At 35.2% G+C, this 25,318-nt stretch overlaps 1 protein-coding gene across 1 annotated transcript in view; it reads left to right on the forward strand.

Annotated features, from left to right (window-relative positions):
- The window catches only part of FBN1 (fibrillin 1), a 307,141-nt gene that overhangs the window by 162,783 nt on the left and 119,040 nt on the right, over positions 1-25,318 (forward strand). The window contains exons 10-14 of the mRNA XM_044660055.1: positions 9,197-9,379; positions 9,954-10,094; positions 14,811-14,930; positions 18,395-18,520; positions 21,528-21,650. Of these exons, the coding sequence (XP_044515990.1) occupies positions 9,197-9,379; positions 9,954-10,094; positions 14,811-14,930; positions 18,395-18,520; positions 21,528-21,650 (693 nt within the window). The remainder of the gene's footprint in view (positions 1-9,196; positions 9,380-9,953; positions 10,095-14,810; positions 14,931-18,394; positions 18,521-21,527; positions 21,651-25,318) is intronic.

A 25,318-nucleotide genomic window follows, 5' to 3' on the forward strand; every position in this document is an offset into this window, starting at 1 on the left:
CTAGAATGGCAAGGAAATAAAATATCTGTCCTAATTTCTGCTGAAATACAGGGAAAACTACTTCATCCTTAAAGAGAGTGGATTTTGTTGTTAATTATCTTTTCAAGTCATCAACCAGGGTCAGGACTCTGAGAGCCATCCTTTTGAAGAAGTTCAAGCAGTCTTTCATTTTTATTGATTTTTAGTTGGCTTTACTTTCTCCCACAAATTTTCAAAAAGTCAGTATGGTGGAACCTCTTAGGAATATTTGAGTAATAAGTCACACTCATATAGAGAAAGGGAGTTATCCTCTTTCTCCCCTTTATTCAGCACTGTGCAGGCTTTTTAGTAGAGTCTAATTTGGGTCTCTGAGGGATATCAAGAATTTGGAAGAAGTTCAGAGAAGAACATTTTAAAAGGTGAATATTTGTAAATAAAACCAAATGAAGAAAGAATAGATGTATATAGGTTGTTTAACTTTAAATAGAAAAAGGTACTTTAATACTGATCATAAAAATTATCAAAGAGCATCTTACAGAGGTGGACAACTAGTTATTTTTCATTTTCTGTGAGAAAAGAGCAAATCAAATTGAGCCCAAGATTGACAAAAGGAATTATTAAAAGATAAAACTGGTGTATATAAAAACAAGTTACTGGGGGAATCCATTGAAACTTCTTTTCTGTAGATCTTTGAAAGTAGAATAATTTTGTCATGTGCCAATGGTTGGTCTGAGGGTCAGCCTACTCAAAGGCTACCTGGGAGACATTATACCCTACCAATGTTCTGGCCTCAGTGTTGGCATTGGCTTAACTTCTCTTCTATGATGAATTTATTCTATTCATCACAGTCTAACCCACTCCAACCATGCCGTTTTTCTCATAGCCAAATTCTCCTATATCAAACTTTTTTAAATGATAATTTTTCACCTCTTAGACTTGATTGAGATTTAGCTTTTTCTCAATGAAACTGTTCCTCTTAGTTTCTTCTAGTTGTAGATGCCCTCCACCTTCTGCTCACCTGATTCACAGATAGAAAAATGGGGGATTAATTTAGCTATCCTATTGCTCCCATTGCCACTTCTGGTCCATTGTTGTTGCTTTTGCCACATGAAATTCCAATCCTTCTTAATCCTTTAATTCTTTCAACCATGCTAATCTGCAACACTGAGCTAGCACCTCCATCCACATTATCTGTTCTTGCTCTTTTCTTCCACTGCTATAAAGTAGTTTACAGTTTCTCCATCTATCTGCATTTCCAAAATCCTATTAGACACCCTCACCTGAAGGTTAGCTGGCACCTTAGAATCAATGTGTTTCCAAAACTAAACCCAAGATCTTACCATTTAAGCCAGCCTTTTATCTTAATATCTGTGTTTTTAATGATGCCACTAGTATTTTCTCATATCTAGATTTGAAATGTCAGTCATCCTTAAAATCTACTTCTTTTTTTCTCTTTTTAAACCCTTATGTTCTGTCTTAGAATCGATACTGAGTACTGGGTCCAAGGCAGAAAAACAGTAAGAGCTAGACAATTGTGATTTGCCCAGGATGTCCAAGTCTGATTTGAACTCAGGACCTTCTGTCTCCAGCCTTGGAGCTCTACCTACTGAGCCAGTTAGCTGCTCCCAAACTTTCCCTTGAACCTACTCTATCTAATCAAATATTTTTATTTCTAGCTCTGCAGCATCATGTACATTCATCCTCATTTTTCTGTTCTTATTTTACTTTCCACCCTAGTGCAGAACCTATCACCTCCTGCCTAAACTCTAAATATCTTCTATTTGGCTTCTCTACCTTCCTGTCTTTTCTTCCTCAAGTCTGATCTACACCCTATTCATAGGTTAATTTTCCTAGTACAGATCTAATCACAATTTCCCTTCCTTTGAAATCCTTTAATAGAGATCCAGCTCCTTGGTTTGGCATTCAAGGTCCTTTTTAACCTGGCATTAACCTGCCTTTCCAAACTTAAAAATTTAACAAAAAAGTGCTTACTATATGCTTGGCAATCTGCTGTGCCCTGGAGATACAAATATAAAGAATAAAACAATCCTCACTCTTAAGAGCTAACATTTTATTAGAGTCTTTACTCCTCTCTTCATGCTTTTCCTTCTGTCTGGCATACAGTTTCCAACTATTGGAATCCAACTCATCCTTTAAGGTCTAGTTCAGAAGTCATCTCATTCATGAAATATATCCTGATTACTGAAACTAGAAATGTTCCCTTCTAAATTTCTAAAGTTCTCTGCACCACTTTTATGGTATTTATCTCATTTCTGCCCTGTCATGGAACAAAGCTGCCTCTTATAATGCCAGAATCTCAGTGATGAAAGGGATTTTGTAGGCCACTGTCTAACCCATACCTGAATAACATGCTACAACATTCTTATCAAGTTATCATCCAATCTTTGCTTGAAGACGTACAGTGTAGAGGAACAAGCTCTCTCATGAGGCAGTCTGTTTGTTTTTGATTGCTTAAATTCTTAGGAAGTTTCCTTTAAGTCTAAGTGTGCCTCTTCACAATTTCCATTCAGTGTTCTTTGTTCTGCCTTCTGAGATCAAATAGAATAAACCTATTCTCTTCTATAATGTTCTCTTCAAATGCTTGAATACAACTATCATGTTCCCCCTAAAATTTCCTTTCAGGCCAAATGTCTTTAGTTCCTTCAACAGATATCAAACATTTCAGTATCTTGGTTGTACTCCTCTGGGTGTTCTCTGGTTTATGAATGGTCTTCCTAAAAGTAGCATAATACTCCAGTTATGGCCTAATTAGCATAGAATACAACTTTTAAACAGCATAAAAGTTCCTCCTTATGCTCTGACACTTAATCTAACTTGAGATGACATTAATCTTATTTGGCTGTTGATTATATTGAGCTTGTAATCTATGAGAGTCCCCAGAATTTTTTTTTTCAATTTTCTATCCAGGCTTTCTTCATCTTAATCTTGTAAGGTTGATTTTTTTTTAGCCAAAATATAAAGTTTACATTCATATCTATTATATTTCATCTTTTAAAATTTGACTTGATATTCTAACAAGTCAGGATTCTCTGGAATCCTGATTCTATCATCAGTGGGAGCTGTCCCTTGTAGCAAATTTGGTATTCATACCATTTCTACTTTTATTCAAATAATTGATTAAAAAAAAACCTCCACTGGGTACCTCCTTCCACATTGATATAGGACCATTATATCATCTACTATATAATAACCTTCTTGGAGACAGGATCTTCTTCTTTTTAATTTTTTAAAAATTTTCTTCACTTCCTAGCACAGTGCCTTTAGCATAATAAGTGTTCACTTGATATTTGTTGAACAAATGAAGGCCTCTCAATGTCTCTTTTGTCCTTATACTGGAGTCGGTATTTGGTTTACCATCATGTAATTTGTGTTCTGTAAAATGGATCTAAACCGAGGAATTTTAAAGTAGCAAGTGAAATTGAGATTAGATACATCTCTGTTTGTAATAATACTTGTATTTGATTCAGAATAAAGTTTTTATTTCTGGCCATTAACTGTACTTCATACAAAATTGTAATTCTTTATTGCAGGTTGTACACCTGCACATGGATGTTACAATAAAATTTCTGTTTATTGCTGAGAATTATATGTGAGCATTAAAAGTCACACAAAAAACATTTACTATATTTCAACATCTAGTATGTTATATGTGTCACCAAATTCTTTTTGTGCCTAAAAGTATGGCCTATGAGTTAATTAGTTACATATAGAAGCTACATTAAATCTTTTAGTACATTAAGGAACATTTTAAGAAAAAAATTAGAGAGTTTCTCCTTTGGTAAATCACTGTTTCAGAAGTACCAAGCCTATAGGCTCAAAACATGGCTTAGTTACTGTTTTACAGTACCTGCAAATATTAATTGAGAAATTATAAATGTTAAGACTGTGCCTATAGCTGAAATGGAGAAAACCAATGGAACTTGTCTGAAAAATCAGGAAACATGAGCAGCAGATAGTTTTGGGTCCACTGAAATCCTAATAGCCACACAACCTTCCAGACTTTAGAATTCCTGGATATAATGATGATGGTAGAAGATTTCAGTGGATCAGCATTTAGGAAAACTTTGGAGGGGTGGGTGGAAAATCTCCAGAAATTATGTTCCTCACCTCAACAAAAAAGGTAATGAACTGTGTAATAAACATGTAAAAGGTCTTAATTTTTACTTGAAAAATATGTATAGTATTGTTGGGAGACAACAGTTAAGTCTTTAGGTTGGTGAGTGGGAAGAGCAGCAATTTGGGATGTCATAAATCCTGCTAGAATATTTGGGCAGAATTTAATGACATGCTGCAAATAAACTCAAAATCAAGTACTTTCTTCATTATATCAGACATACAGTAGCAAAAAAGCATGTTTACTCTTAAGTGCTTAATGACAGATGCATTTTTTAAAATGAGATAATAGTATCAAGTGATAGAATTGTCCTTTCAGAAATTTTTTGGAAAGAGGATTAATGATAGGACAGGGTGCTGAGGTTCATATGTTATATAGGTAGGAGAGTTTATAATCGAATGCAAACACAATATGAGCAGTACCATATTGTAATGGAAAGATCACTTGACTCTGGTTTAAGTCCTTTTCCCAGTATTTTCTAGCTGTGTAATCACAGGCAAGTAATGTCCTTGAATGTGTTTAAGAATTTACAAAATTGGGATTATAATAACTCACAGAGTTGATAATGTTATAGATTTGGAGCTGAAAGAGACTTTAATAGGCCATTTAGTTCAACCCCTCATTCCACAAATGAGGAAATGTGGGCTTAGAGATTTTGAGTGACTTCTTAAGATCACTTAGAGAGTAGTAGAGCTTGTGTTCAAATCTAGGTCCTTATGCTCCACATCCAACACTTTCTTTCCACTATGCCTCATTGAAAAAGAAGCTTTTGCAAACCTTAAATTGCTATAAGCTTCATATATATATATATATATATATATATATATATATATATATATATACACACATGTATGTATATATATGAGTTATTCTTCTCTTAAAAAATACCCAGAATCCTACAGAATCCCCATGGGAAGAAATACCAGATATAAAACTGTGGTAATAAGGCTTCATGCTATAGACCATTTGACCTGCATAATAAAACTGGCCTGGGAATGTTAAATGAGATTGGAAAAGCCACCACATTAGGCCAGGTAGTAATAATGGGAGACAGCATAAGAACATCATAATTATCTACCCATAAATTGGCAGGACTCCCTTTGGGGATGTAATGAAGAAGATTTTTGGATAAGACAAATGAGTGTTTCTTAGAAGAAGTCAAATTAGAGTCCACAAGGAAAGGAAATAGTTTGGGTTTGTTTCTGAGTAGTGGACAGGAACTGGTGTAGGAAGTATCTGTGGGTGAACCACTATGTGGTAGTGATTATAGTGTGATTAAGTACAAAATCCTGGCAAGAGAGGAAAAACCAACAGAAATCCACCACATGGTTCCTCAGTTATAAGAGAAGGAACTATGACAAAATGTGAGCATTATTTAGGGGGAAAATGGGAAGGAATCATTTTTTTAAAAAAACACCTAAAGTGAATAACCCACAGGGAGCCTGGAAACTATTTAAAAACACCTTTTGGAAGCCCAATAAAAACATGTGCCAGAGATTCAAAAGACCAGGTGCTCCAAAGAAAACCCTGCATAGCTAATTTGTAGAATGCCTGATTTAATAGAATAGGTACACTTGTGTGGTAAGTCAGGTGCAAACAAGAAATTAGATAAGCCAAAAAAGACCTTCAAGAGATTGCAAAACTCATAAAGAAATGCTTTTTAAAGTCCTCAAACGAAGTAAGTAGACTCCAGAATTAGTCAGACTGCTTGATCATCATGATGCAGAAAGTTTACCCAGGGAAGACAGAGAGAGAGAGAGAGAGAGAGAGAGAGAGAGAGAGAGACTCCCTGCTCCCTTTGTTATAATCTTTACTGAGGAAATTGTTAGGAAGGTGTCCACTCCCAAGTTGTCTTTTTGAAGCCACTAGTTCTGAATTCTTTGGACACATAACAGTAACCTACATGAGAGGTAGAATGTGCTACAGTGAGAAAAAAGTTGGACTTAAATTTAAAGGACCTAGATTCAGATTTGCCCTCTGCCACTGACTGACTGCCTCTGTGGCCTTCAGATAGTGACTCAAATTTTCTGAATCTCAGTTTCCTCATCTATAAAATAAAGGATATTGGAACTCTCAGTTCCCTTCTGACATTATTGACGATGTAATGATTTTATGATTTTAAGCCCTCAACAGGTACTAGAGCTAGTAATTTATAAACAAGATGTAAGATATTCACAAATACTAGTCATCATCCACATTCAAGTTTTGTGGAAACTCAAAGGTCAAAGTATGAAACTAGGACCAAAATGCAGAACCTCATCATTAGCCTCTCTTTTAGAATATTGGCAGATTGGGCTTCAATCTTTAAAATGAGGAGAATGGGGGCAGCTAGGTATCTCAATGGATAGAAAGCCAGGCCTGAAGACAAGAGGTTCTGGGTTCAAATTTGACTTCAAATACTTACTAGCTCTGTGACCCTGGGCAAGTCACTTAACCCGCATTGTCCCCTTACCACTCTTCTGCGTTAGATAGAAGGTAAGGGTTTTTAAAACAAAGAAGGGGAGGCTATCTCAATTTGGAAACATCAGTCATAGATTTAGAAAATATCTCAGCAAACATCTAGTCCAGCATCTCTCATGTGTACAGAGAAATCCCTTCTCCTTCAGCACCATCTAATAGACTAGGACAAGGGTCAGAGAACTACAAAAAGACCTGTTTTTTTTTTAATGGCCCACAAAATAAGAATAATTTTTACATTTAAAAATATAACTTTATTTTAAAATGCGAAATCTATTCTTAGCTCTCTGGTAAGCTGACCTCTGATAGAGTTTAGCCTGTAGAGCATTAGACTAATTTTTTCCACAAATGGCCCTTTGATTCCTTTTGTATAGAGATCTTCTGATGAGAAGGCTCTAATACAGATAGGTACCTATTCAGCAAATTATAATCTTAGAGAATTGCCTACAGCACTAAGAGATTAAGTGATTAGTACACAAAGTCAGTATGTCAGCTTTCTATCTACTGTGTCTGTGCCACCTCTAAATCCAATCTGAATCAAATATGATTAAATTCAGTAGTACATTAGTTAGTAATTGTTTGGCGATGCAGTTAGATAAAAGAAACATCCATCTTGCTTACTTTTCAGTGTTCCTGTTAATACTTCTAAAGATTCTTATAATGTAATAATATAGGCAAATGGTTCATATATTTTAGGATGTTATTGTAAAAAGAATTTATTTGGATTATTTGGAAATTTGTCTCAGAAATTTGCTTTAAGTTGTCATTTATAATTCTAAGGATACCAAAGTCCACAGTCACACCCCTTCCACTCTAAAAAAAATGACATATATCTTATTTTGCTATAATAACTATTTGATATGATTATCCTCCATTTATCACATTAGAACTTTAGTATCTTCATCCATTTCCTCCTTCTTTCTTCTTGTCTTTGATGAAGAAATTCTCCTTCCCATCTTTGTGATCCCCTTTTGCCCTCTTTCAGGACCATGGTCTGTTAATTATCCCATTTCTTTCTTGCATCTTCAGTCTCTCAGTATATGACTGCTTCCTATACAATCTCATCTCTTTAAAAAGACCTTTTATTCATCCTTTTTCATCCTTGGAGGTAGCTTTTATTTTATTTTTCTTCAGGAAACATCTAGAAAAAAAACTTTGCATTTGCTTCCTTCATTACCTTATCTGTTACTTATTCTTTAACCCTCTGGCTCCTAAACCCTTCACTTGACTAAAGTTTTCTTTTCAAAGATCACTTGTGATCTCTTAATTAACCAAATATACTAACCTTTCCCAAGTCTTCATAACCCTTGACTTCTTTTAAGCATTTGGTATTATTCACAACCTTCTTTGAATTCTCTCTTTCCTTAACTTTGGGGATATTGTAGTTTCCTTTTCATTTTCCTCTCTCAGTCTCTTTCCCCAACTTCTTTCTTCTTTCCTGTTCTCTTATAGGAGTGTCTGAAGGCTTAACTGTCCTTTGCATTCAGTTATCTCTATATGCTCCTTTGGCAATCTATTATCTTGGCCTCAACTATCCCCTTTATAGGATGACTTTCAAATCTGTATCATTAACTTTGTCATCTCTCCCAGTATATTAATATGCATCCCGGGTAGCCTATTGAATAGACCTCTACCTGCATGTATTGCTGGCACATTAATATGCAGCCAAAATTAAATTCAAGATGTTTCTTCCATTCTTCAAACCAATTCCTTTTGACTTCCTTATATCTGTTGATGACCTAGGTCATCCCTTTTTTGGTCACCTAGGAGTTAGAGCCATTCTTTCTTTTTCCTACTGTCATGCCCACCGAGACCCATTAATTCTGCCTCTATATTTATTTCTCATATTTAGTCATTCTCTTTCATTCTAGCTACCATCACCATGATTCAAATCCTCATTATTTATTGCCCAAGCTACTATAATAGCCTCCTGATGGATGAGACTATTTCCTATCTCACCTTTCTTCTTTCTGACCAATAGTCTCAAGAAATTCATTTTCCTAATACAGAGCCCTTTTATACCCCTTCTGATAAGAAAGCCTCTTATTACTCACAAATTAAATCCTTAACTTGGAATTCAAGGTTTCCCCCAGTCTTTTGGTTTTCCAGTTTTATCTCATGCTATTTCCCCTTCATGTATCTTGTGCTTCAGCAAAGCTTAACTACTCACTGCTCCCTGACAATTGTAATCCATGTCTTCTCTTATGGCTTTCCCTCCTATATTTCTCCCCTCTTTGGCTTTTCTTTAAGGTCTAGCTCAAATGCCACCATATCAGTAAGGATCTTCCTGATCCTCTTCCCATATAAAACTGATATTTTCCTCCATTACACTCTCATAATGCCTTCACTGAACTGTAGGCTGCTTTATAGGATAGATATGTATGTGTTACATGCCTTATCTTTCATACTCAACTGTAACCTTCTTGAAAACAATACAACCTTCCTTATTCTGTTTTTCAGTCTTCTTTTGTGATTAGCATTTCTTTGTATGGGTAGCAACTTTTAAAAAATGAAGTTGAAAGAACTAGATTTTAAGACAATTTTTTGCTGTAAATAATTAACATATAATGAGAAGTTTATTTTTCTTCACAACTTAAGTTTAATCTTGGTATTTTTCTTTTTCAGAGGAGTTCCACAGGCTTTGCACCCTGCCTGGGATAGTTCCTGGAAGGCCTGATATTCCTCTGCCTCCTATCTACCCTCCCAGTGGCCCAGTTCCTCCAGGTGTCCCTGTACCACCTATTATCTATCCACCAATCCCTAGACCACCCCTCCCAGAACTTCCATATCCATCTCGAGAACCACCACGTAAGAACTGATTGTTTTTCTTATATTTTAATGGGTTCTTAATTACCTATTCATGCTACTTAATTTTTGGTTTGTTTATGTTCAAGTTTAGCAAATAACCTCGCTATCATCCTAACAACTTACCCATTAAATGGAGAGTTAAGATATTTACAGGGAACACATTTTACATAGGGAGCATGTTAGAGGTGTAAAATCAGGCTTTATAACATGCCAGACAAGGCAAGTTTGATGTAATTAACTCCATCCAGCTGCTGATTCTATCTGCTTGAAAGGAGTAATATATTACCACTTTTGGAATGGCAACCTAAGGATTGGAGAAACTTGCTCCACCACCTGTGTGTGCCCCACAGGTCAGAAATGACTTTGGAAGGTTGGAGTGGAAGAGATAAAGTACCTTCCACTTACATTCTCTGTCAGTCTAATATACTGGTATGGCTAATATGTGGGAAATAGTAAATGTTTTAGATGTGTAACTACTTACATGTTTTTTGCTGGTTAGAATACATGCAGTAAGCAATATTGATATTTAGCACTGTTTTGCCAAATACTAACCTTCATTAAAAAATTCTTGTAGGTGTGTTGCCAGTCAACATCACTGATTACTGCCAGCTGTACCGAGGTCTCTGCCTCAATGGGCACTGCATTCCCACCCCTGGAAGCTATCGTTGTGAATGCAACAAAGGATTTCAGCTGGACATTCGTGGAGAATGCATTGGTATGTGTTTGGGGTTCGGTTTCCCTAAGTGGCATAGAAATATTGGGCTCCATTCTTTGACTACCATTGATTTTTTTCAGGGAGATGATAATCAAAGAAGAAGAGGGCTTCCCTCCTCCTGCTCCTGAGCCCACTTTTGTACTGTTATTTGATCAGCAATTAGCAGTGTCAAACTCAAATAGAAATAGGGACCACAAATCTATATATTAAGATCCTTGCATACTGCATATTGAATTTGTTTTAAAACATAATATTATCTGTGTTTTGTTGTGTTTTTTATTTTATTAATATTTCCCAATTACCTATTAATCAGGTTCAGGACACACTCAAGAGTGTTGTATGCCACCTGTTTGGCATCTCTGCTGGATCACATAACCAGATTTGTAGACTTTGGGTGAGAAGCAGGGTAGGAACTAACTTGTCAATCTTTTAAGTTTCATAATAGTCCCCTCAGGCCATAGCTACAATATTTTCCTCTTATTTTAAAGTACCAAGTATTCTAAAAAGAACTGGTGATGTACCAGACACCCTGGTAAAAGCAGATAATATGGAGAGGGGGGTCGAGGAGGGAGGGAGGTAGCTTGGAACGTAAAATGTAGCAAAAGTATAAAATAAATTAAATTGAATTAAAGGCTGGGAGGCATAATATGGTCAGATATCCCATTGGGGCATATTCTGGACTATCCTAAGAATGGATAACAATCCAGAATTGGGACTAGCCCACTTGGTCCAGGACATCTGGTCCCCTTAGTTTATCAGATTGCAACACACACTTAAGATTTTTTTGTTACAGTTTCTTCTTTCTTTTTCAAAAATCTCTTTGCACTGATTTTGTTTTTGATGGAGAATACATGTTCCTAGTGCATATCCTATTTATCTCACATCTAGCCTATTAGCTTATATTAATCTGAGGTAGCCAATTTTTCCCTCTTAACATTCCTTTGTCTGAATCATCTTTACCTCCCCCAAAACTACCAGGTCCCTCTTAGTTGCAGGTCTTAAGGTCTCCTTAATATTGGGCTGTTATAATTGACAAGTGTAGGAAAATCATTTTTCTATTGGGTTGAATATAATTCAAATAAATTCAAGTTAAAAAGCATTTATTTTGCATACACAATCATTTATTAACCACTCAGGAAGTGTGTTGAAGTGGATAAAGAGCTAACCTCAGAATAGGAAGACCTGGGGTCAAGTCCCATGTCTTGACACATCCTGGCAGCCAGACACACCTAGGCAAGTCAGTAACCCTCTCCATGATCCAGGCAATTCTATAAGTTTCAGAGAAGGTGATGATTTGAATTAGTAGGAAGAATTTCCTGACCTGAGAATTCCCTCTACCATTTCCTCATTTCCCATCTTTATCGTGTACCCTCTGCCAGGCACTGTACTAGGTTCTGTGGACACAAAGACCAAACCAAAGCAAACAAAGCAAAACAAAAAAACTAGTTGTGGACCCTGGGCAAATCACTTATCTTCTGTTTGTCTCAGTTTCCTCATCTAAAAATCGAAAATTGATAATACCCTGTAAGGTTGTTTTGAACATGAAATGAAATTTTACACGCAAATAAAATGCTTTGTAAACATTAAAACATTAAGTAAACCCAGGTATTATTGCCAGTTATGGCTTTCCAAAAGAGAATTGCCTCAGGAGTAGGGGGCTCTCTTTTACTAGAAGTTTTCAAGCAAAGGCTGAATAACCACTTGTATAGTGTGTTATGACAGAGATTTGGGGAAAGGATATGGATTGGGACTCCTTTTAACTCTGAAATTTTGTGATTTTGCAAGTCACTTGGATCATTACATATTAGAGTATAGAATTAATTTCTTTTGTTAGAAAAAGGTCTATTTTTAATCATGATTCCAATTTAAAACACTTTACCCAAAACATGCCTTATTTCTATCCTGTTAACAGTTTTCCAAATCTTTATAGAGAAATAATTTCTCTTATTTGGTTAGTGATTAAAATTGAAGCAAAAACTGTTTCAGGTGCCATCTAATTACTTAATTTATTAAAGTTGGTAACACAAAAGTAAATGCTGTGAATTAACTATTTTTTTTTGCTGGTCGGAAGAAAATCCTTAAGAAGCATCCAAGATTAATAATGATTATGATAAGAGTAGCTAACATATATAGCTGTAAACTTTGCAAAGTGCTTTACAGATTATATCTTATTTGGTCTTCATAATAACCTTATGAAGTAGGTACTTTCATACCCCCATTTTACAAATGAGTAAATTGAGGCTAACAGACTAAAAGACTTGTCCAGGATGGTGGTTGTTCAATCATTTCAGTTGTTTTTTATTTTTTTGTGATACTATTAGATTTTTGTTTTGTTTTGTTTTGTTTTTGGCAAAGATACTGGAGTAGTTTGCCATTTCCTTCTTAGTTCATTTTACAGATGGGAAAACTGAGACAAACTGGTTTCAGTGATTTGCCCAGGATTACAAAGCAACTAAGTGTCTGAAGGCTGGACTTGAACTCATGTTCTGACTCCAGACCCAGTTTTCTATACACTGAGCCATTTAAATGTCCAGGGTTGCACAACTGTTAAGTATCTAAAGCAGTTTTTGAACTTAAGTATTTGTGACTCAAGTATTTTTTGATACCGAGCCACCTAGAAAGCTAACTATATTCCTTCTTCCAGGCAGTCTTATCTACTCCATTTTCCATATCAAGAGCTTAGACAGGAAAAAAACTACACACAAACACACACACACACACACATATTTCTTGGTGAGCTGCCCATCCCCTTCACCTCTGGTGAAAAGAGCATTGGACAGAGAGCAAGAAGAACCTGAGTTCTAATTTTAATTCAACGAGTAACTTGCAATGAGACCTTTGGGAAATTTTCTTAACTTATCTGAACCTCAATTTAATCATTTGAAAAATGAGGAATTTAGACTTTGGGAACTAGCAACAATAAATATAGTATTTATGTGGTGCTTTGAAATTTGTAAAGAGCTTTACATGTATTTTATTTTATCTAGTCCTAACATTCTAACAGGGCTAAAATTCTAGATTAATGGGACACTCAGATTTGTGGTAGGCATTTATTGGGGGTATAAACTGCACTGTAGATAAAGTCTTTTCTTTAAAAATGACCTCTATAGCTTTGCTAATATTATTTACAGAACTCTAGGTTAGAAGGATAACTAATATTCTAACTCTCTGGATACTTAAAAAATGAGAGGAGATACTATTGGATTTAGATTAGATGCTAACCTGACCAAGTCACATTTGACTTGGGATGTGTCTAATTTCCTTGATAATTGAGCTAGACTTGTTATTCTCTGAAAAATAATTGTAGGAAGAGGTATTCTAGCCGCACAAATAAATCTCTTCACCTGGGTAGGGTGCCAGTGATATACAAAGTGAGAGAGAAGCTATTAAAATATGTTGGATGTTTTATAGTCTTATTTTTTTTTAATGTGGGGTTTTTTCTCTTCTAGTAAAGTCCAACTCTGATGTCAAGTCAACTAGCATTTCTTTTTATCTTTATTTTAATAACAAATTTCCACATAAGTTTTCCAAAGCTATATGATTTACGTTGTCTCCCTCCTTTCTTCACTTCCCCCTCCCAGAGCTGACCAGCAATTCAGTCTGTGTTATACATGTATTATCACGCAAAAGTTATTTCCACATTATTCATTTCTGCAAGCAAATGATCTTATAAAACCCAAACCCCAAATCAGCAACCCAAACAAACAAGCGATAAATTATATTCAACAAGCATTTCTTAAGCCTTTAATGTGTGCCTGACACTGTGCTAAACTCTGGAGATACAAATACAAGCCAAAGGATACATCATCATGGAATAGCAATTACTTTGCAGCCTTTCCTAGAAAAAGATAATCTTTTCCAAAGTCTGCCAACCTAGAAGGACTCTAGGTATGGGGCCCAATAGTGGTCTCAATTTTCAGATACTTCTCCCAAGATCATCCCCAAGTAGTTGAATTGTTGAGCCATGGCGATGCCTGAAGATCTCCTAAAGAATAAAGAAACTTATTTTTGCAGTTGTATCCCTAGTGCTTCCTGAATTACCACAATATGTGGAAATCAGAGGAAGATGCCATATAGTGAATAGAGATCTGATATCAGTGCCCTTCCAAGTCACGTACTGACTTTATGATCCCAGACAGGTTTCTTAACCTTTATAGGACCATAAGTTATAAAGAAACTGCAAATATGCATTGGTTAGAGGGAGTTTCTTATATCAATGAAATCATAGATCCAAAAGAAGAACTGTGATCTGTATTACTTAAGGGAGTTTCATACCAATCAAATAACAGATTGTGGAAATATTTAAAATAAGACATTTAACATTTGGAGGGAAAAACTTTAACATTTTTGCTTCTGTATGTAGTGGTGCATCCTTGTAATTGCTGCTCATGAGGAGTCTGAGGCTGATAGGTTGCATGAGTTCAGTAGTTCTGAGCTGCAGTAGGGCTAACACTTGGTGGGTTTCCATCTATAAGGCATAAGCTCCTGGGAATGGTGGGCCACTAGGCTGCCTGAGGAGGGGCAAACTAGCCCAGCTGAGAAAAATGGAGCAAAACATCCTGATCAGTATTGGTCTGTGAGTGATCACTGAACTTCTAGCTTTGGCAAGATAGGGAGATTCAACCTCGAAAAAACAAAACCAAAGAAAAAGAAATTCTTGCAGTTGTGTTGCTGTCATCTAATTTCCTGTAACAATTTACTGTTTATATTTTACAGATATTGATGAGTGTGAAAAAAATCCTTGTGTAGGTGGAGAGTGTGTCAATACTCCAGGATCCTACATATGCCAGTGTCGAGTTGGCTATCAGAGCACATTGACAAGGACTGAATGTCGAGGTAAATACAGTGTTTCATGCCTAGACACTCAGATTTAGTATGGGATGAAAATACTTACTCCTTTTTAGCTAATTTAAGCTCTGTTCAGTTTTCTAACCTTTCCCACCCCTTAACTCCAATATTTGTTTTTTTTAATAACCCTCAGGTAAAGGCTAATGTCATCCTGTCTAGAACATAGTCATTATTTCAAGCATTTCCTCTTTCAGAGGTATTGTTAATAGTTTAATGGCCTTTCAAAGTGTTTGGAAGATAAGTTTCTTCTTCTTTTAAGGGAAGACTTCACATTCTTTACTTTTTAAATTCTAAATTACTATTGCTTATAATCAACTTCCGAATTAGGGATTTGGATATGGAGGGAGCTAATTGGACCTTCCTAAAGATATTCATTAAGGATTCAGGTTTTTACTGAGCCATCCTTAGAAAACACCTTAAAGAAAATAGTTGATGTCGAAATGAACTACTTCTGCTTAAGTTTCTAAAGGCACTTTGCCCCCATGTAGATTAGCCTCTTTAAAGTTTTCTACCATGGTAAAAAAAAAGTTACCATGCCATATGCCTGCAAAGGCAAAAGACAACTAAATTATAATTAATCATTTGATGATTTTTTTAAAAAAAGAAGAAAGATTTGCATTAATTTTTGTAATCTTTACCTAATAACAAAGAGATAACAGTTTTTGCCTATATTTGAGAAACATCTCATATATCACTTATATTCATTTTTTTCCTTTACTTCCCTATGGCTACTGCCCTACTTCAGGTTCTTAATAGTTTTTGTCTAGATTACTATAGTAGCCTACTTGATGGGCTCCCTGCCTCCAGGGAGACCTCCCATTCCTTTCCATTCCATTCTAAACTCTGCTGCCAAATTAATCTTCCTAAAGCAGTGCTTAGCTACAGAGGAAGTCTTAAAGAGTGAAAAGGAGAGGACCGAAAGGATATAGACAGAGAGAGATATAGGAGTATAGAACTTTGAAGGGCAAGTTAAATTCAGAATCATGCATTAGTAGGGAGCCAGGGAGGGCTTTAAATATGCAATATTTAAAGTGAACAAATAGATTAAACAAATATTCAGAGTAAATATATTGGAAGTTTTAACAGTGCAAAAGAAAAAATTTGAACTTATTTTAGCAAATGTGATGAAAGAAGCAGGATTTTATGAAATTTTAGAAATGAGGCATAAAAATGAAGTTATACAGTCATGAAGTAATGGAAGCTAATTGAAAATAATATATTTAGAGATGAAGAAGAAAATTATCCCAGTGGTTGTGATGGGAAATGCTGTGAATACTTCTTTCCACTTTTAAGTATAAGGACACTGATATATACTTTGAGACTAAAGAAAAGGGACAGAGGATAGAGGAGTTCATCAAAAAAGGAGATGAATAGTTCTTGCAGAACTTCATAAGTGAAGAACCTATGTTTGAATCAAGTTTTTCATATTACAGAGTACTGTTATTGCCATCTGGCTGCCACTATTAGTATAAATAAAGATGCCAAAGAAAGAAAGCCAGGAGCCCATTCTGTACGAGGAATGGGGACAAACAAGGAAAGGATAGAAGAAAAAGAACTAAATGTCTGTACAAGAAAGAATAAGTCAAAGATACAAAGAATATAATTTCTGAAGAAATTAGAAAAAAAAGAATAGGAGGCAGGGATTAGAAGAAAATAGAAGACTGGTTTGGAAGTAGAATGCCACCATTATCATCTTCTTTCAAACTAAGAGTATGCAGAAAATTGGGAACCTTGAAGAAAGAATGGCTCACCATTTGTAGCCATTACTATTCTTTAGATTATGCAGTGACTTATACTTTGGAAAGAAGGAAAGAACTCCTGAGAAAAGAATCATAAATTAAAAATATAGAGACCAGATGGCATTCACTTATTCTCTGACTCATCAAAATGGAAATGTGGAACCTGTTGCTTAATCTGCACAGAAGGAAAACTTCTGAGGATTACAATTAACTTCAACAAGACACTTTCCTGGGTGCTAAGAATGATATGACAATGAACAAAACATTTTCTGCCTGTGAAGAATTGTCTTGTAGAAACATAAGACAAGTACATGGATATGATAGAGAGCAAAGCGTGAACATTTCAGAAATTGCTAGCAATGTCTGAAAGTTCACCGGAAGGAGGGATTAGTTTAAGGGGAACAGAACAAGCTATATGGAGGATAGGTTAATGGAACTGCATCTTGACAGATGAATAGAGAAGTTCATCTGGTAGAGATGTGAAGGGAGGATAGGTAACTTCAGAAGATGACATGGGGTGGAACAGTGTAGTGCTGCTTGGAGAACAGTTGGAGTGTATAGTGGTTGACCAGCTAAGGAATTTGATCTTTATTCATCAGTAGGTAATAGAGAGTCATTTTGAGCAGAGTAGTGATACAGATCAAGAAGATTATGCTGGTATCAGTTGGAAGAATAATGGAGTGATGATTTGGGGGAAAATTCAAATATATGTATACAAATATGTTTATATACACATGCATATTTGAAGCCTATACTCACATAGATTATCTTTCCCACCTACCTCCTACACCATCTCCTGATCCACATCTTTGGGAAAACATTTTCCTGTAGCAGATGGGCCTTGGAAAAGATTATGTAACAAATTGACCGTGGATTTTGGCTCTTTCTGCCTAGTACTCCTGTGGTTTCATAGCCTGTAGAACTGTAGTCTAAAAAGCTGAGGAAGTGTGAATGCACCAAGTATGCAGTGCTGCCTTCATGTAGTTGATCAGGAACTTTTAAATCAAAATAAGAATTTACTGTAGTCAGGTTGTGGTCACTTGAAACAATTCCACCCCAACCACTACAGTTTAACTTGCTATAGCAACAGACAAAAAGAAAAGATGAGAAAAATGTGCCTTAGCACTAATATTTCATTTGCTAAGTAGAACACTCACAAAGTATTGGAAAAAACTAAGAGTTTGAAAACAGTACAGTTGGATTTAGAATAAAGCAGAATTACATGAAGATAGTTTTTACATTATATGAATTATTTTGAAATGGAATAATTTCTTTGCATTAAACAAAGATGAATAAAATCAAACATGATTTTTCTCAGTATAATTTGTTTTACTGTGGTTAATAGGTCCAATTATAGAACATGCCCAATACTAACCAATAGATACTAACCAAAATTCAGAATCCTAATAATGTACACAATCCATTAAAAATAAGTATTTTTGAAGAATAAATATTTTTCAAAATCTATTTTGTTTACTTAGTTGAATTGAAAGGAGACAAGTAATTTTCTGAATTTTTCCAATTCCATTAAATATTAAGTTCTCTGAGATTCAATGTACCTCTAAAGTATAAAGGGGAGAAGAGAATTAACTCTTGAGATGAGATAAAAAATAATGTGAGGTTAGGTGGAGGAAAAAGTAAAATAAAATAGTTCTTTTTAAAAATTTCAATCTTTTCTATTTCCCTTTTGTTATTTTTTCTCTTTGCTTTTAGATATTGATGAATGTTTACAGAATGGCCGGATCTGCAATAACGGACGTTGTATAAACACAGACGGCAGTTTCCACTGTGTGTGTAATGCTGGTTTCCATGTGGCAAGTGATGGGAAAAATTGTGAAGGTACGAGTTTCTTGAAATCATTCCCTTTTTTTTTTTTTTTTTTTTTTTGCAATTCAGCTTCCACTTCAAGATCTTTTTCAATTTAAAGATTCCAAATAGAATATTCCTTTAAAAGCCAAAATACTCCCAAAGGCCTTTATTTATCTTAATCTAGGAGAAAGTTTCATTTTATTCAATGGGATGTGTTCTTTATAAGTTGAATATAGTTCAGATTTACAAAACAGAAATAATAATTTAGATGCTCTAAGGAACTCTGAGGAATCTTTTTGTCATGCAAATAAATACTTCTCAATGTATCTTTTTTATATATTCACAATTTTGAATGTTGATTTTCTTAAATCACGCATACCTGTAACCATATACAGTTTGGTTATTTTGTGATGTTTTAATTTGGATTCTCTATCCAGGAAGAAAAACAGGTGACAAAAGGTTGTAGAAGGAACACTAAACTTAGATGACTGAATTTCAAATCCTTTCTCTAATCACTTGCTAGTTAGGTCATTGAGCAACTTATTTAACCTCTCTAAGTCTCAGTTCCACAACTGAAAAATAAGAATGTAGTAATATTATATATAAATATTTGCTATATAGTAATATAAATAATAACCTCTTAAAGTGATTTTGAAGAAATTATTTTGTAATTTGTAAAGCACTATATAATTGGGAGTTATCAGTAATACTAGCTCATAATTAAAAAGTTGTATCATGGGCAGTAGTGAACCTTGAGTCACATATTTCATGTTTTCTAGTTCAGAAGTGTCAGGCACACAGCTTGCAGGCCACATGCAGCCCATAACACTCCTGGGTACAGCCTGAACCAAATTAAAACATAATTGGAAAATATTTTATAAAATAAATAAAAATACAATAAAATATAGACAATATTACCTTTTTAATATTAAATCATTATGTAGCTTACAGTGATCCTTATGAATGATTTAATGGCCTCTGTTTCTATTTGATTTTTAAACCACTAGTCTAGTGATTTGGTGGTCTTACTGTGAATTTTGGTCTTCTTTCATGTAGCATGAACTCAGCTATTGTATTTTCCCTCCTTTTTGTCTGACTAGAAAATGTGAACATAATTGATGAGTTCCTACCTCTTAGGCCTTTAGCAAAAAATGAAGAATGTTCTTTATCATGTTTCCCAAGGTCTTTGGGAAAGAGCCCAAGAATCTATTCATACATTAAAAGAATTTCAAGACTGTTCTTAGAAACATTTTTGGCAGAATTTTATCTCAGTGATTCAGCTCAAAGACTTAATGCCAAAATTCCCAGTTGGGATAGATTCGTGGATTTTTTTTCTTCTTTTTTAAAAATCATAAATTATTTTTGTCTGATTTAGGCTCTAAGTGAAAAGAAAACACACGTCTAAAGTGCAAATGCCATCCAAGACAGCTGCAATATTAAATGAAATAACATTTATGTATTGAAAGACATGTCACAATGATCTGGGGATCCTAGGGGTTAGCTGGCACTTGTTTTAATTCTTGGTCTAGAGACAGACATTTTAGAAATCCATTCTTTCCTATTCCTTTTTGGTATTGCCTAAAACTATAAGCTACTTTTTGATTTACAGTCATTTCAGAACCAAGATGTAGTCTAAATATAGCTGGAATTCCATTAGTCTTAGTTTTAATTATTCCCCCCTTTTCCACCCAGTTCCATTTATTAGCAGTAATATGAACCTGTGAAATCAGTGTACATGCCAGACTCAAGAAATAGTTTTTAGTTTTCATCAAGCAATATTCCAAAAATGTGTCTTAGTATCTTTTTTTGAGTCAAATTTTTTTCATTACATATCACAAAAAATTGACTGAGCCTGATAGTCTTTGGGCAGAAGAGATGTATGTTTCCTTTGAATTATCCCTAATTTACCAAAATAAAAAAAGAGTGTTGTTATTCTCAGTATAGTTGTTTTAAAAAAATCTTTTCTTCTGATCATATGAAATCTGTATATATTATGAAATTAGAATCTGTTACCCTAAAAACTATGATTCCCAGTAAAACTATGATTCCCCAGCAAAACTACAATTCCCAGAGCCCCACTCACTTCCTGTTGTTACGTGCTGATGTGTAGACAGGATATAAATTGGGTGGAATTCCATGTCTAGTGCTCTTTTCCTTCCTGTCTGTTGCTTTGGCGGAGCTTGGAATTTTGAGCAGGTAGAAAAAACTTATTATTATTGTCAGATAAAAAACTTTATAAAAATAATACTTAAATTATTATACATTAATTTAACTCCTACAGCATGATATTTGTATATATGTACATATATATGATTAACAATAAATCATAACATTTCTCCCATCAGAACTCTTCTTTCTACACCTTCAGTAGAGTAGAACTCTCTACTCATCACCCTTTGCCCAGATAATTTCAATAGCCTGATTAGTCTCCCTGCTCCAAGTCTCTCCTCACTTTGGTCCATCCTGCACACTGTTCTGAAGTGATAATCTTTAAATAAAGACTAAACCTTGTCACTCATTTACTTGGTCAACTACAGTTCCTCCTTATAGTCCTTTACATTCTGGCTCCAAGCTGTTTTTCGAGCCTCATTGGACATTACTTCTTTTCCTACACTTTGCAGTCCAATCAAACTGTCCTTCTCTCTGTTCCTTATACACAGTACATCATCTTCCATCTCTATGTGTTTATGATGGTTTTCCTCCATACCTGGAATGGATTCATTCCTCACCTCTGCCTTATAGAATTCTTTTCTTTAAAATGCAACCCAAATGCCATTTTCTTCATGAAGCTTTTCTTGATTCTCCTGAATCTTGAATGCCTCCCTCCCGAACTACCTTATACTTAACAATTTCTTTTTTATCTGGTAGTTATATATGTACATGTTGTCTTTCCCATTCAAGTTTCAGTTCCTTGTAAATAGGGATTGTTTCACTCTTTGTACTTGGATCACATCTTTAGTGCCCAGCACAGTTTCTAGCACATAGGAAACACCTCATATAGTTGATCCAGACATGACTCTTTTGCTTTCCTCCTCAGATATGGATGAATGCAGCATACGAAACATGTGTCTCAATGGAATGTGTATCAATGAAGATGGCAGTTTTAAGTGCATTTGTAAACCTGGCTTCCAGTTGGCATCAGATGGCCGTTACTGCAAAGGTTTGTGATGCGCAATTTAGATTACATATATATTTTCACAATTTCTTTTTCTTTTGGAGGAATGATCTTCTTATATTGTTTAGACTAGGAATAAACTTCACAAATCTTCTAGCCTCCTTTAACTTTATTCCTTTTCATATATTGCAGTGATACTGGCCTTCTTTGCCCATGACATTCTGCCTTCCATTTCTGTGCCTTGCCCTAGCTGAACCCCATAACCAGAATAATCTTCCATTCTACCTCCAACTTTTAGTTTCCCTGGCTTTCTTTAGGATTCAGCTCAAATATCACAGTTAGCAGGGGACCTTTCTGGATGCCTTCCCATCTGTGATTACCTTCTTTCTGCTTTTTATATACCTTAAATTTACTTACTTATTTATATATTGTCTCCTCTATTAGAAAAAGGCCTCTTGGAGAACAGGGTCTATTTTTTGGTCTTCTTTTGTATACCCTGTGCCTGGCATAAAGAAAAGTGCTTAATGTATGCTCGTTAACTGACTGACCTTTTACCCCTGAGGCCTGTTTCCTCCAGAAATTTGATAACATTTTCCCTGGCCTAGAAAGATTAACTAGGATTCTTCTTGGAGCCTAGCCACCCACAGAAATTCCCTTTTTTGTTGTAAGGTTCCCTTCCTTTCCAAGGTGGCTCTTGGGGGTGGTCTTTCCAGAGGATCTCCTGAAAATTTCTTAAGAAATGAGTCAGAATATTTATTGGATGTTGGTTGCTATTTTGTCAGCGGAGATTTGGACATCTTCCTGAATGTATAGAGTTGTGCCTTATCTTCACATTGGGAGGTAATAGCGGTTGAGCTACTGTTGCATTTTGTTTGGCACTTCTTGTTTGCCACCTGGAGAGAATAATACAACATTTTATTTGTAGTGGTCAGGTTTTCATAATTTCTTTTGTGTCCCATAAGGAATAGAGAATTTTCTTCAGGGTCCATAGCAGTCAAAGAAAATAACATTCAACAGAAGAAATAAACAAACTACAAGCCAATATGCCATATTTGTTCAGTTTGGTAACTTTTAAAGTAACCTCATTGCTCTAGGGATTGAGGCAACAATGAAATTTTTTTAAAATTTGTACTCTTGAAAATAAGAAAACTTAATGTTTGATCAGGCTTCAGTTTTGTGTCTGAAAAGTAATAAAAATGATTTGGATTTTAAGATCTTGAAAAGAATCACTGGAGTCAGATTTTTTTTGCTTACAGTCTCTTGTATTCTGTAGCCATGGATGAGTGGATTGCTGGACCCAGGTCCAAGGTCTGGGCTGGAACCAGACCTGGCAGGGGACTTCATACCTAGAACAGGTCCAGGAGATCTGCTAAAGTACTATTTTCAAAACCTTCTGGCTTGCAATCTCAGACAGAGAGGTGTAGAATATCTGAGCTCTCCAAGATTGAGAAAGCAGGATAAAGTCACATGATGCCTATTCTCTGAGTGCTCTAGGATAGCTTTGGTTAAAGTATTACGAAGATAACTTCACATGGATATAAAGTCTCTAGTAAACATATGTGCCTTTTCCTGTGCCTGAAAGAACTTCAGAGCATTGGTTCATTTTACCTACATCTTTTATGATCCTAATACCAATGGATTTTTCTTATAACAGTGGAAATTTATGAAAAATCAAGGGAAAATTAGTATTTCATTTCAGCTCTGATAGTGGGAGATACATCTTCTATGGATTTCCAATTATTCAATTGATTAAAAATATATAGGACCACCTTTAGTAGTAGCATGGCACTAATCTAAATATTGTGGCAGACAAAGGAATTGATAGTTTGTTCTCAAGGAATTTAGCTGGGGAAATGAAAAGATATACAGTAGAAAACAATGTTTAAGTAAATATTAAATCATTTGATGAAGACTGCATACAAATAATAATAGAGGAATAAGAGATTAGCAGTGGCTAGAATAGTCAGGGTAGAATTCCAAGCAACACGATAGTAGGAAAGATGTTAATATTATAAATGCTAGGTGCCATTAGTTTTGTATGCTATTAGAGTCTTCTATACCATACTAGCCTACAACTTGAGCACCTGTGAATTTCCAGTGTTCTGGGACTTCACCATTTAGTAATAAATATGGCTTATAGGTGATATTGGTGAAACTCTTTGAGAAACCAGATGTGACCTCTTTGACAACTCTGGTCTTATCAAACCCTGTGCAAGGATATTAGTATGGACATTATTAATGAAATCTTCTGATATATAAAAAAGATTTCTCTCCTCAATTATCAAATATATGTAGCACTCCAGAAGTTTTGTTGTACCTTTCCTAGATATTAATTTGATAACTAGAGGCAATTTTACTCCTTTCCATTACCTCTGTCATTTTTCTTGAACATACAGACTGTAAAGACACTAATGAAAAAAACACACGAGTGTTCTTTTCTTTACTTATTCTCAGGCTCACTAAATTTGCTCTTCAAGACATTGTTTTCAATTTTTTCAAGGCCAAGATTTCAAACAGGGCTTTGAGAACTTTAGCTTTGTGCCCACAAAAATGGAGGTGTGCATAAATGTATAAAGAAAACTAATGCAATTTTTGCATTAACCAGTTATACGAGGCAGTCAGTCTCTCTCCTAACACAGAGCTAAGTCCCTGAATCTACATTCTAACTATGTACCTACTTAAAAAGCCTTCAAATACTTCCTGTTAGATCCTTGTTGCTGCTGTTTCACAGTGCATCTTATATTGAACAAAAGATGGCAACAAGAACAAAACCAAATTGAGTTCATGAACTTAACTATAACTATAACAATAACAATTTGAACATGGAATCTTTGACCATTTGAAAATGTTTTGTGCCAAATAATATAACCTAAGTAAAACCTAGAGGTGCTTCACCCTTTTTGCTTTTTTAAGATCAGAAAAGGAAATAGTCCGGCACATGAGCTATTGTATACACTAATGAGAGTTGTTATAAAGTGATTTGCTTATGTAGCCCCCAGTAGTGGGATTGGACCCCAGAAAAATCAAAGCCATTGCTTAGCTAGAATCAGTCACGTAGTCCCACAATCTCACCTGAGGTTACTAATACCTCCCTGCTGTACCTGGTAGTAACTGACTGTTCTTGATAAATCCACTAAAGCAAATATATCCCTGAGAATCTGGACTAGATGGTTACATATTTACCTATGATTTATTATCCTATAGAAAACTCTATGTTTCAGTGAATTAAAATAAGTCATTATACTAAGATTGTAAATCATTACTAACTATTGTCTATGTAAAAAGATTACCTAATCTTTAGCTTATGTAACATTGCCCTATAAAATACTAGCTGTAATGAAATAAACTTCACCATGATGCACCATCTGTGCCTCGTACTGCCTATCCTCCCAATCCCAAATCCATTCATCTCTGTCATCCCAACTCTGACCCACAGTAATGCTGTAGGACTGGTTCCTACATGCCTATGTGTTATGTGTATTGCAAATACACTTTTGGATACCATTGCCTTAAATCTCCTTTCTGAAGGGAGAAAAGGTATGTTCCCCTTGTCAATAATAAATCCCTATTCCGATTAGGATGTGTCCCATAAAATATTTTACTAACCCTGAATGCACACCTAGTATACTCAAAAATACTTTCAGTGCTTAAGAAATGGCTTTCTTTGCTAGGTGCCTATTGCATTTAGTGCTATGGTTGGCCAAGAATGATTA

This window comes from Gracilinanus agilis, chromosome 2 (assembly GCF_016433145.1).
Source record: "Gracilinanus agilis isolate LMUSP501 chromosome 2, AgileGrace, whole genome shotgun sequence".
NCBI lineage: Eukaryota > Metazoa > Chordata > Mammalia > Didelphimorphia > Didelphidae > Gracilinanus > Gracilinanus agilis.